The following is a 12942-nucleotide window of genomic DNA, read 5'->3' as shown; positions in this document are numbered from 1 at the left end:
GTAGCTAGATATATGAGATATGTTTGTAGTCTTTGTAAAATAGAAGTTTTGTTTTTTTTAAAACACTGACATAATCCAAAGAGGCAGATTATTTATTATTATTTTTTTTTGCATAATAACCTGATTTTTATTTCCATACCTTGCTGCTATTAAAAAGGGGTGACGTTGTCAACTCCAGTGTTTTCATGTGATGTATTGAAAGTTCAATAAACATAAGAACATTTGATATTGTGTGAGTTTTCTTTTGTCTATAAAATCCCCTGGAAAAGTATGGGAACCTTGTGATCAAGTTGGTTATTTCCTGGCTATGGTTGACTGAAAACATTTGGGTTTTACATCAAAAGATGAATATAAGTTAAACGATGAACATTACACCTTTTATTTTCAATTACAGAGAATCCCTGTAACCGCATATAATAAAACATTTTTGGTAGCCTACAGCGTTTTACTCCTAGCACAATCTTCAAACATATTTTAAACTTATTAAGGGGCTTTGTAGCCACAAAGTCCGCAAATACTATTGGCAAAATGATGATATAATGGCCAAATACATTTAAATCTGAAGAGAGTTCAGTCTTAATCCCATGAGATCTGTTTTTGAGTGCGAAACGTTATTACATTTGCAAGCAACAAATGAATGAGACATCTTTCACCGTCCACGAACACTTTGCCACACTCAATATGGCGCAGATGTTGCCATACAATTCCATGACAATGCGAGATCTATTATTAGATATTTATGATTCCAGCCAAAAATATGCGTGTCTACAATGTGGACCACGTTATTCTTTTTAAAACTTTATTTATATAAATAGACGTTTTACAATGGAAATAAATACAGAGTAAAACGTATCGTACATATGTGGCATATATAATAAATTAACACAAATGGAACAGTCACCAAAGAAAACTAAAAACAGGAAACTGTACGCTGTCGCCAATAAATGACGTCAAAAACATGCGCTACTATCGTTAAAACAACGCGATATCCTGTTTTTGTGCTTGTGCTTTTTATTTCGAAGAATGGCATGCATACAAGGTGTCAGATTGTGAGACCAAGGTGGGTGATCGAAGCCATTTATAGCCGGGGAATGCAATTCATGTGGACATATTCCCCCCGCCCCCTGCTCCAAAAAGGCCATTGTGAGTGGAAGTTGATTTTGGGAAAATCGGCATAAAACGTTCGTGCGGGCGTGTCAGAGATCATGCCTTCTCCAGTCCCTCCCGCCCGCGTGCTTCCCAAAGACATTTATCCTTCCGTGGACATCGGGACGTGTAGTAGCCCCTTATCCAAGCACTCGTTCGGCTCCACCTTACAGGTCCCCTCGCAGAGACACCAAGGTAAAGTTGCCAGCCGGCTGTGGTCCTCCGTCATCTACTGGAAAGAGCTGCATGACGTCCAGCCTGTCGGTTCCGGGGGCTTCGGCTCTGTCTACAAGGCCAAATACCTCGGGGAGACGGTGGCGTTGAAAAAAGTCAAGAAATGCACCAAAAACAAACTGGCTTCTCGTCAGAGCTTTTGGGCGGAACTGAACGCCGCGCACCTCCGTCATCGCAACGTCGTGCGCGTCATCGCGGCCACCACTTGCGTGCCCGCGGACTTCGGAGACGAGAGGAGCATCGGAACGATCGTGATGGAATACGTGGGGAGCAGGAATCTGCAGCAGATTATCTACGGCTGTGCTGAGGAGCCACTGCAGCCGGACAGGTGGCTCAGACACTCTTCGGATATCGCGCACGGTTTACACTTCCTTCACTCCCACAAGATCGTCCACCTGGACATCAAACCAGCCAACGTTTTGGTGTCCGGTGAGGACGTGTGCAAGATCGCGGACTTCGGCTGCTCCGTGCAGCTCGATACCAAACGTGAAGCTCGTGACGTCGTCCCGATGAGTCACGCCGGTGGCACGTACACGCACCGAGCGCCGGAATTGCTCAAAGGTGAAGGTATCTCTGATAAATCGGATATTTTCTCCTTCGGCATTACCATGTGGCAGCTGATCACAAGGGAGCAGCCCTACACTGGCGACAGGCAGCACGTACTCTACGCGGTGGTTGCTCACAACCTGCGGCCAAAGGTCGAGGGCCGAGACGAGTTCCAGTCGGAGCGCGGCAGGCTGTGCAAGGCTTTGCTGAGCGGATGTTGGGCCGCAGAGACCCGCTGGAGATTCAGTGCCCGTGACCTCATCACGGAACTGGAGCAACTCCAGGCAAAATTGTGACTTGTGAAGATTTTAGAAGCATTTTAGTTCTCAGCTCTGTGTACATGGAACATACTTGATTTTACGGCTGCTGATTGAGGAGGGGTTGCACTATATGGCAGATTGCTTCTGATTCAGGGATGTGTTGATCGGTTATCATCTGTTTACGACCCTCAATATACATCTTCGCGTACACTTTTGTATCCGTATTAATGCTTGCGTCAAACCACTCGCACACAAAAAGTTTGGGTTATTGCGCTTCTGGGTGAAATTTCGAGATGGACCGAAAATGCACAATTATTTTTAGATTTTGACCTTCCCCAAACCTTTGACCGCAACTGTTCGCTATTTCCTAACGTGGACTTAAATGAACTAAATCCAAATTCCAATTGAAACAAGAAATTTAGCGGTCACTTCATGGGTCAAAACAGAGTGTTACTGGTATGCAACAGAGATGTAGAGAGACTGGGAGAATCACTGAAAGGAATAGAAGTGGGCCTCCTTGTAAAAGTATTGTTCAATTCATTGAGCAATGGCCTGTTGTGAATTTTGACATTCAGCTGCGTTCAGAACAGTTGGACAAGTTTAGAGGTCATATTAAGGTCGCCCGTAAAGGACGGTGCATTTTAATTCCATCAAAAATATAAATAAATAAATGATCCGTCCATTAATCCATTTAAAAATGAAGCTACTGCTGATGAATCATTAAGCAAGATGATTTATGGGGGTGTCATTGTTTCAAATGGCTGTCAGTCTTGCAATTGTTTCTGTATTGCAGTATTAACTTGATGCTGTTGGCTGAAAAACATGTCCCATTTGTGTGAAGTCATAGTTCATTTCCACATCGTAGAACCATAATCTATCAGGAATTGTAACCTTATGTACATTTTAACCTTATATGTCTTAATCTTTAATTGTTTTCTGAGTGTAATGTGTTTGTGATATGAGATTTTAGTGATGTACTTTAATTAAAATGGTTTCACAAGTTTACTATGTTTGCATCAAGCACATTCTTTGTAATATTCAGGAATCAAACACCAATTTGGACTTTTGCCATTCAGTTTGGCAGACTTGGCTGAAAAGATTCGAATTGAATGGATTATGCATTGCATTTGATAGTCAAAGAACATGAGGCAAATACTTAAAATAATAGGGAATGTACCTCAAAGTGACTCTCCCTGAATAACTCGAATGCAGCTGGATTTCCTCACTTTTAACATCAATAAAACTTTGCACAGTGCGTCAACAAATTAGCAGCTAATTCCTGACATAAAAAAATGAGAAGCGGGTTAGGGTTGATTTGTTGTAAAACAGCGACATCTGGTGGATAATTGACAAAAAAAATATCAACAGCGACATCTGGTGGATAATTGACAAAAAATACATCAACTGTTCCTCACTAGCAGATGCCAAAATTACCTTATATTTCTGTCAGTTACTATGATTATCTTAAATTATTCCTAATTATTTAGAAATGAATTTTATAGCAAATTTAATTACAAAGGCGTACTTTCTTGGTATAATTTTTGTGATTCACATTATTTAAAAAAAAAAAAATGCTCCAGCCATTTTGGGGGGTGTAAAAATGCATCAGATTTAATTACAAAAAGACAGCATACACAGTATGGCAATGATAATGACCACCACCATTTTGGGCTAACGTCGATGGTCAGTTTTCAAGTTTTTGTTTTTGTTTTTTTTAATTAACAAAATATTATTTAGAATCACTAAAAGTGATAATTATTTTAAGGCAATAAATGTAAAAAAAAAAAGGACAAATTGCTCATCCAGTCTTTGCTAATGTGATTGCATGGTCACCTGTGAACAGAAAAATGGTGACCTTACCGAAGGACATAGTCTCTCTCTTCTTCTTTCGTTTGAGTTCTTTTGCTTTCCTCTCAAGCGCCTTCCTTTCTTTCTTCTCCTTCTTATATTGCTCCTTCTTGTCCTTTTTTTCTTTCTTTTCCCAGTCTTTCTTTTCCTTCTTTTCTCTCCTTTCACGCTCTTTTTTTTCTTTCTTCTCTTTCTCCTCACGCTTCTTTTTTTGCTTCTTACTTTCATTCTTCTCTTTGGACAGATACTCGTTATCGCTCTTTTCGTTGTCTCTCCCTTCTATCTCTTCTTTTACTCCCCATTTCTTCTCTTCATTTGTCTCTGTCATCTGGTCTTTGTTGGTCTTTAGTGAGTTCTGTTTAAAAAAAAAAAGTGAAACACCATTTGTCAATTATTCATTCAATTAACCAATCATCTATTTTCTATTGGTCACCAACTAATCACAGGGTACATGTATACATTTTGAGATATTAAAAAAATAAATAAAATGAGACCAAGATAAATCAAGTCAAAACTTTTTCCACCATTAATGTGACATAAAATTGAAGAGAGGAAAAAAAAAAAGAAATCTTTTTGAGAGGGGCAGTAACAATTTAGTTGTAGAAGTGTGCACACCCTCTTTGGCTGTTCAGAATTAACCCATCACATTCAAACTCATGTCAAATGAGAGTCAGCACATACCTGCTGTCATTTCAAGTGCCTCTGATTTAATCCCAAACTAGTTAAGATGTTCTCGTACACTTTTTTTTGTTTTGTTTCTCTTCCTAGCAGAAGCTTGAATGTTTAATGCTACCACTGACTGCTAATTGGAACTGTTCATAATTTCTTCCACCATGATTAAGGCCTCAGTTCTAACTGAGAAATGTTTTTTGCAAAAACAGACTTTGATCAGTGTTAGGACGAAACATTCCTTCATCAAATATTTCTGCTAGAAAGCAAAAAAATAAAGAATAAAAATAACACCCACTACAACAGCTTAACTTTGTCTAGGGTTAATCAGTTGCACTTAAAATGGTGGCAGGTGTGTGCTGACTCCCTCTAACATGAATTTGAATATGACTGGTTCATTCTGAACACAGCCAGATCCACAGTTATAAGAGGGTGTGCACACTTGTGCAACCACATTATCTCAGTGGTTCATTTTTACTGCCCCTCTTGAAAAGATTTCTTATTTTTTTAAATTTAATACAGATTATTGGTGCCCAAAAAAGGTAAATGAATTAACAGTAACAAAATTACTCCTTCAGAAATGTAATACAGTAATAATACCAGTGAAAGTAATTTCAGACATGTAAAATAATTAGAATTTTTGAGCAGGTTTTACTCGCTAGTTGTATAGAGTAGAACAGCATAGATGGGTACTTTATGTAACTTAATATTCATTGGACCCCGAAAACACAATTCAATTTTCTCCACACTAATATAAACTATATTAAAGTTGCTGTGAACCAAGTGAGACTAGCCACCAATCAAATGTCATGTATTATTGTAGATGTAATTACTATGGTCATGAGGTGGATTAATAAAAATAAGATGGTTGGATCTTTTGATATAAATTGCATCTTATTAAGCGTCTATATACAGGTATTTAGAAAATTGGGGGCTGCTTTAGCTGGAGATTTAAACTAGGCTGACCATTCCTGATTTTTTTCAAGACTTTTACACCGATCTGATCGGCTTGATCGGTATCGGCCGATAATTAGCATGTAATGTAGATCGGCTAATCGGCTTTAATGTCATATTTCGCCAATCCGCGCCGCAAAAGACATTTATTCCGCGTCGTCGTCATGTATGTCTGAATCCAAAACCTAGTTTATTTTGATCCTTCTCTTGTGGCGTATTACTTCAACACAACAAATTAGATCAGGCACCTAAAGAACAGACACAAGGAGGAGCATGCCGGGTTCGAGCAACACAGCATGGAAAAGAAAAAGCTAACAACCAAATGGACGCAGACGCAAACAACGCTGGATCACAATCATCCACAATGCTAATGGTTGGTTTAGAGATGTCGCTCCTGTGATGAAAACAGATTCAATGTGCTAATAATCAAAGTAGCGCGCTGCGTTGTACGGCAGTAACAGAAATGGCTTTATCACGGTTGAAAAAGTAAGATTATGTGTGACTGAAAAGAAAATCAATGCAGATAGTAACGCCATTTAGGTTTAACAAACATCTTGTAATGAGTCATTACAAGATGTATAGTAAGACTTTTCCTTTTAAAAAAAAATACATTATGTATAGTAGACCCTAATTATGAATTGTAAATAGTAAGGCAACAATGTTCAATGTGCTTCTTGTACAAAATGTCTTCTCTTGGATGCCATTTTGTATTTCCTGTGTCCACCAAACGATGTAAATTTCCCCATTATCTACATTTTCACACCGCTCGTGATGCTGCTTAAACAATATGTATCTTGAAAAATCTCTTTGACTTACCATGTTGAGTTGTTCTTGCTTTTCTCCGTGCTTGTTTGCTGGCCGTCTTCAGGTGCAGAGTGAAAAGTGGCTCTGCAAACTGCCCAGCATCGAAGACTTACTGCAAAGAGCAAAACGTTCACACATCAAAGAGACCCAAAAGCTCCTTGATGAGGCGTGGCCAAGATGATGACGTATGATGTGCGGGGGGCGTGGGCAAGACTTGGGCTGCGATATGAATTGTTGTACGACTTCGATTTTATGACATTATGTTTAATAAGGCATCATTTTTATTATTACTTGAGCTACCTGTGGGCTGTCAGCCTCGGAGTTTCTCTTGCAGCTGCTATGTGGGCCAATGACGTCTGCCCATGGCGGGCGCTTCTCTGGACGTTCCTACTTCCGTTGTCATCCGCCTGTGTTGCTCCAAGGACCCGGACGTCGCTGTCGCCCCCGCCGAAAAAGCAACATCCATCGTGGATCTCGCGTGAACCTCCATCATGACAACGTCATGCCAAGGTCACCGTTCGGTCTACGCCAACTTTGGTCGACTCGACATCTGCTCACTCATGAGGAAAAGGACATCTCACGAGGATCTCGTCATCGACCGTAAGCTTGACTTTCTATGTTCAACCGAAAATTGGCAACAGTCAAAAATGAATTTTCTCCGTTCGGCGATGTTTACATTTGCACTCCGGGGCGGAAGTCTCTTCTTCTTCCTCTTCCTTTACGTGCATTACCGCCACCTACTGGTTTGGAGTGTGAATCGGTTATGCCTGCCACCATGTTTTAAAAACAACAACTTTGAGGGTTTCTATATGTTTAGTAGGCACATGTGTCCCAGGTCCTACCTCACCTCTTATGATATAAAACATACCTTTATTAACGTTGTTATTAAAATTTAAATTATTAACGTAGCATTATCGACGTAGCACAGTCGACAGTGCAGGGACCTACGCGAGGATCCTGTTCGTGGACTTCAGCTCAGCGTTCAACACCATCATCCCTGAACTCCTTTCATCCAAGCTTCTCCAGCGCAGCGTCTCACCCGCCATCTGCCAGTGGATTTACAGCTTCCTGATGGGCAGGACACAGCAGGTGAGGCTGGGAGAGACCACCTCATCCACACGCAGCATCAGCACTGGGGCACCCCAAGGTTGTGTCCTCTCTCCGCTGCTCTTCTCTCTCTACACGAACGACTGCACCTCAGCGCACCCGACTGTCAAACTCCTGAAGTTTGCAGATGACACCACTGTCATCGGCCTCATCAAGGACGGTGACGAGTCTGCATATCAATGCAAACTAGAACTAGCAGACATTCCAACAGCTTCTTCCCTCTTGCAATCAACTTCTTAAACACCTAACCTACAATTCCATTACAACATGCTGGCAATTTTTTGACTTGAGTTCGTTGTCACATTTCTGTGGGGCCAATTATATATTACTCGTGCACTCACTGTAGTAGTCTCGCCACGCTGCACTATTTGCATATCTGTTGTTGATCAATACTGGCCACGCATGCCAGAGTAGCATCTGCTCCATTTGCACACTGACTGAGGAGTATCTGCAACATTTGCACAATCAACATTGTCCCAGATTATCGCACTACTCGCTTGAAGTCTCAGCGCCCTTTGCACAATGGTCATTGCACTGGACTATTGCAATAGTAGTCATTCGAAGTGCTAGAGGACTCTGCATCTTTTTGCACAATTGTCACAAAAAAAAAAGTACCGGCATTACCAGATAACTAGCAACCCTTTACTGCTCGTTGACTGTTTTTTTTTGTCAATGTCTTTATGTCTCAAAAGTGTTCTCTGTCAATTGACTGTCTGTTGTCGTACTAGACCGGCTCCAACTACCAGAGACAAAATCCTTGTGTTTTTTGGACATACTTTGCAAATAAAGATGATTCTGATTCTGATGGTAGTCATACTTTATACTTCTACTTGTTTTGGAGAGTCTGTGTTCGTTTGTAGGTCATTTAAGACTTTGATGAATGCTGTTTCTGTACTATTGTGGGGGTGAAAACCAGACTGATATAAATGCAGAAAGGTGTTGGATGTGACATAGTTATTTGCTGAATGTATAGTGTTTCTTCGGGTACTTTGCTGAGGAATGGTCTATTAGAGATGGGCCTTCAATTGGCAATGACAGTTGGATCCGAATTATTCTTCAATAGTGGTTTGATGGCAGCTGCCAGCCTTCCCAGTTAACATGGATATTTGACTTCTAAAGCCGTCAATGGCAGAGAATGTGTTAGGTGATGTGGTCTCTCAAGGATTCATATAATAAATGGGGTCTTGCTATAGAAAACATAGCAACACGATTAAAAAAAGAGTAGTTCTCACAAACAAAAATAGTTGCACACAATCTGAACACAGCATCTTAGCCATGACCCTCATGACATCAAAAACGTACAGCCCATGCCACCATCTTCGCCATGCCATCAAGGCGCGTTGTTGTCTTTTAGCTTTGAATCTTTACTCTATGGTACAGTTGGCAGTCCAGCTTGTCACACTCACTTTTGACTCTGCACTTGTAGACAGTCAGCAAGTGAGCACAGAGAAAAGAGGACACATCTCAGCATGGTAAGTCAGAGATTTATAAATATACATATAAATACATCATTATAATAATGGAGATTTTATTGCGTCGTTGTTTGACTACCATCATGATCAGCGTGTGGAAAACCCAACATACTGTCCCATGTTGACCTAATGACAAATGTGCACAATTCCGACAATATCGCTTCATAGGACAACGCAGATAAATGAATGTTCCATCAAAAGTCCAAAATTATAAAGATAAAACTACAAAAAACAATGTTCTTCTGTGTTCAAAAGTAACTGAGTCTAACCTTTTCAAAATCTCAAACTAGTAGATTGCACCACAAGGTGGCGCATCAAGGTCGTATTTGGAATAATGTCATGTCACAAGCGTTTGCTCCAAAACTGCTCACTATATAGTATTGTCCATCATTTCATGTGAGAGAAAATGTTACTACAATTTATGCCATTTGTTTTTCAACTTTAAATGTCATTCAAAAGAGACTAAACATCACGCAATTTGTTTTAGTTTAAAAAAAAAAGTTTACTTTCTTTAAAAAAGTCTTACTATAAATTAAGTCATTGTGGGTCAAATTGATTTCTATATACTCTCCAGTACGTATGTAGATGGCCCCCAAACCCTAGTGAGGATAAGCGGTACGGAAGAGGGATGGATGTAGATATTATACATCATAGTAATGTCTACTTTGTTGTTTGATCAGCATTTGGAGTGTATTGAAGACATGAAGGCAGGCTCCGAGGATCAGGGGAGCAACTGCAGCCCCCATGAGCTTTTTCTGATCCGCTTGGTCACCTCCATGGCCTCACAGCTCCAGGGGCAGCAGCTAAAACACCAAAAGTGGAAGAAAAGAGCCAAGGATCTCAAAGAGCATCTGGAGGTCAAGGTGGAGGCCGTGTGCAGCAGTTCCACACCTTCTTTTTTTCCTTATGATTGATGATGGCCAGCATGGTGTACGTAGTTGTAAGGTTCTGGGTTCAAGTATGGGCTTGGGTCTTCCTGTGTGTAGTTTGCAGGTTACCCACGTGTTCAAGTGGCCTTTTCAAAACCATTTTTACTGTCCCCAGGTGCCAATGTTTCTTTTTCTATGCAGCGGATATCACAAGTCTTCACACCCCTCTTCAAACGCCTAGTATTTGTGATTGAGGAAAAAAAAATGAGACCAAGTTAAACTCAATAGAAAACAAAACTTTTTGAGAGGGGATTTAAAAATGTTGTCTTTCTGAGCACAGTCCCCAGTTATAAGGTGTCTCTTTTACGTCCCCTAAAAAATAACTGTTTTCTTGAATTCAGTTCTACAGGTTATAGGTCACATTAACGGTGAAAAAAAATGTCATGATTTACTTTTACCATGGTTTTTTCTATCACCAAAACCTGGTGTTGAAAAAGGGGTGAGTAGACTCCAAAACCTGGTGTTGAAAAAGGGGTGAGTAGACTCTTATACCAGTCTTCAACTGGTGACCAGTCAAGTGTCTACCTCATGTATTTCTGATACAACTATTAACACTGGACTTCATAGAGCCAAATAATGAATGGCTCCTCAGAGTTTTACTTAAGTCATATATAAATATATATTTTCACTTTCAACTTCTCAAAATGATCAAAGGCTTCATACGTATCCATAGAAGGTTTGTTAATACAAATACTTATATGGTTTATTCCATCTATGGACAATACAAGCTCTATTCTGTTATGACCATAATACTAAATTGAATAAGTAAAATTTTGTATGCATTATTTTGTAGCAGTGGCAGTTTTATTCAAAAAAGTTACACTGGTGTTCATAGAGCCAAAGAATGGACGGCTCTTCAAAGTGTTATAAGTATATAATTGTTTACTTTCAACCACTCAATGTTCAGCGGCTTCATACTTGTCCATAGATATAATGTGCCCTCTGATTGGCTGGCGACCAGTCCAGGGTGTTCCATGCTTCTCAACCAGTCAGCTGGGATAGGCTCCAGCTCATGAGGAATAGAAACGGGAATAGAAGTAGGCTGATTGATGAAAGGATTGATTGAACCGACAGCTGGTGTCTTTCGTTTTAACAGAGCAACGACATGAGTGATAAAGACCAGACGAAGACAAACAAAGAGGGTAAGAAACAGAAGCGAAGAGAAAGAATGCAGAGAGGAAGAGAGCGATAAGGAGCTTGTGGCCAAAGAGATGAAAGAAAATGAGTGGTAAATGAATAAAAAGGAGGAAAAAGAGTAAGGAGAAGAAAGGAAGGAGCGTGAGAGGAAAGAAGCAAAAGGAGCGAGACGACAGAGCAGGAGAGGAAAGAAGGAAAAAGAGCAGCGTGAGGAGATGAAAAAGGAAGGATAAAGAGTAAACAGAAGAAAGGAAGGAGCAAGAGGAAAGAAAAGTAAGTCAGGCAAAGGTGTGAAACGAAAGATGAAGAAAGGATAGGATGACGCAGAAAACAAAGTACGATGGAAAGTTGTCCTGTGAGGAATTCAGTTATCTAGTCAATATTTGTTCATGTTGCTGCTGGTCGTATTATTTCTTCTGTTCTTGCTGACTTGCTTCTGTTCTTGCTGACTTGAATAATGCATGTATGGGGATCGTACCGTGCTTTATGTACGCTATTCTGCTTGTCAAAGCACATTCTAACACGTTTTGTACTTGTTCATTTATTTTGTTAAATGTATTGACTTGTTCATTTATGATGTTAAATGTATTGATTGTAAATCATAAAATACCAAAAAAGCAGTTTTACAGACGTATATGGAGCTTATGTATTGCAAAATACGCGTGTATTTTTAGACTCCATCTTCGACTTCCTCATCGGGTGCCCGTTGCACCAATCAAACGTGAACTAGTGTCATTTGACTAAGCACCAATCAGACGACAAGCAGTTATGTGACCGCGCACGTCGCAAAATGACTCATTTTCGGGGGGGAAATTTGTTTACAGATAAAAAGGAAACGAGTACAATATTTGGCGACTATACCCACCTTTGAAAGAGGACAATAAGGTTCGTTGTACACTGCGCGCGCAGTTCGCACAAAGCGCTTCTCTCAGACGTTTGTAAGAGTTTTTGGACATCTTGGCCACGCCCCTTAAAGAGACGTAGAAAGAGACGTAGATGTCTTTGATGTTTGGCCCTTTGCCCTGCCATTTGAAAAACTGATCTTTGTAGGAGTGCCGTCCCACTTGTCACACTCACTCCTGGTTTGGTTTTTTTGGCACCTGGAGACAGCCAGCGACCAAGCACGGATAAAAGCGAGCACACAGCAACATGGTAAGGCAGGTTTGTGAATACAACGTAATAACGATGCCAGTTTATTGCGTCATTGAGGCAACAGCACAAGCAGCATGAAAAATGCGTCATATGCTTTCTGAGGTGGAAATTGCATTTAAGTGCCATCTTTATACATTTTTTGAACGTCATACTATATACATGTCATTTTAGGGAGTCATTCTATAGATGGTAATTTTTCTCTGGGGAAAAACTCATGGTGGGTCAAATTTGAAGTACGTATGGTGTTATACTACATATGGTCATTTTTCTCTGGGGAAAGACTCATGGTGGGTCAAATTTGTATGGTGATATACTACTACATAGTAATATCGTGTTTACTCAGCTTTGGGAGCGCCTTGAAGATATAAAGACAGCCTTTGAGGATCAGGGGAGCCATTGGAGCCCACGTGAGCTGCACTTGGCCCGACTGATCAGCTCCATGGCCGCACAGCTCCAGAGGCAGCAGCAAAAGTGCCAAAAGTGGAAGAAAAGAGCCGAGGAGCTCCAGGATCGTCTGCAGTCCGAAGTGGAGGACATGATGGAGGCCCTGCGCAGCAGGGAGGTACGCACCTCCTTTTTTTTTTAAATGAGTGATGGGCAACACGGTGAACGAGTAGTTACTGCATCTGTCTTGAGTTGTGAGGTTCTGGGTTCAAGTCTGGGCTTGGGTCTTTGTAGTGTATT

At 40.6% G+C, this 12942-nt stretch overlaps 1 protein-coding gene and 1 long non-coding RNA gene across 2 annotated transcripts; one reads left to right on the top strand and one right to left on the bottom strand.

Annotated features, from left to right (window-relative positions):
- The first annotated feature begins 947 nt into the window (after window positions 1-947).
- mos (v-mos Moloney murine sarcoma viral oncogene homolog) lies at window positions 948-3191 on the top strand. Its single transcript, XM_061757643.1, has one exon. The coding sequence runs from the start codon at window positions 1206-1208 to the stop codon at window positions 2220-2222; it is 1017 nt and encodes a 338-aa protein (XP_061613627.1). The 5' UTR covers window positions 948-1205; the 3' UTR covers window positions 2223-3191.
- Window positions 3192-4060: 869 nt separating this feature from the next.
- LOC133469956 (uncharacterized) lies at window positions 4061-6902 on the bottom strand. Its single transcript, XR_009785823.1, has 3 exons — window positions 6762-6902; window positions 6474-6573; window positions 4061-4389 (listed from the first exon to the last, which is right to left on the bottom strand). It is a non-coding gene; the product is annotated as an uncharacterized LOC133469956 (long non-coding RNA).
- Between the last annotated feature and the right edge of the window lie 6040 nt (window positions 6903-12942).

Source organism: Phyllopteryx taeniolatus, chromosome 20 (assembly GCF_024500385.1).
Source record: "Phyllopteryx taeniolatus isolate TA_2022b chromosome 20, UOR_Ptae_1.2, whole genome shotgun sequence".
NCBI lineage: Eukaryota > Metazoa > Chordata > Actinopteri > Syngnathiformes > Syngnathidae > Phyllopteryx > Phyllopteryx taeniolatus.
Note: the sequence above shows the minus strand (reverse complement) of the source record. Positions and strands in the feature narration are given on the sequence as shown.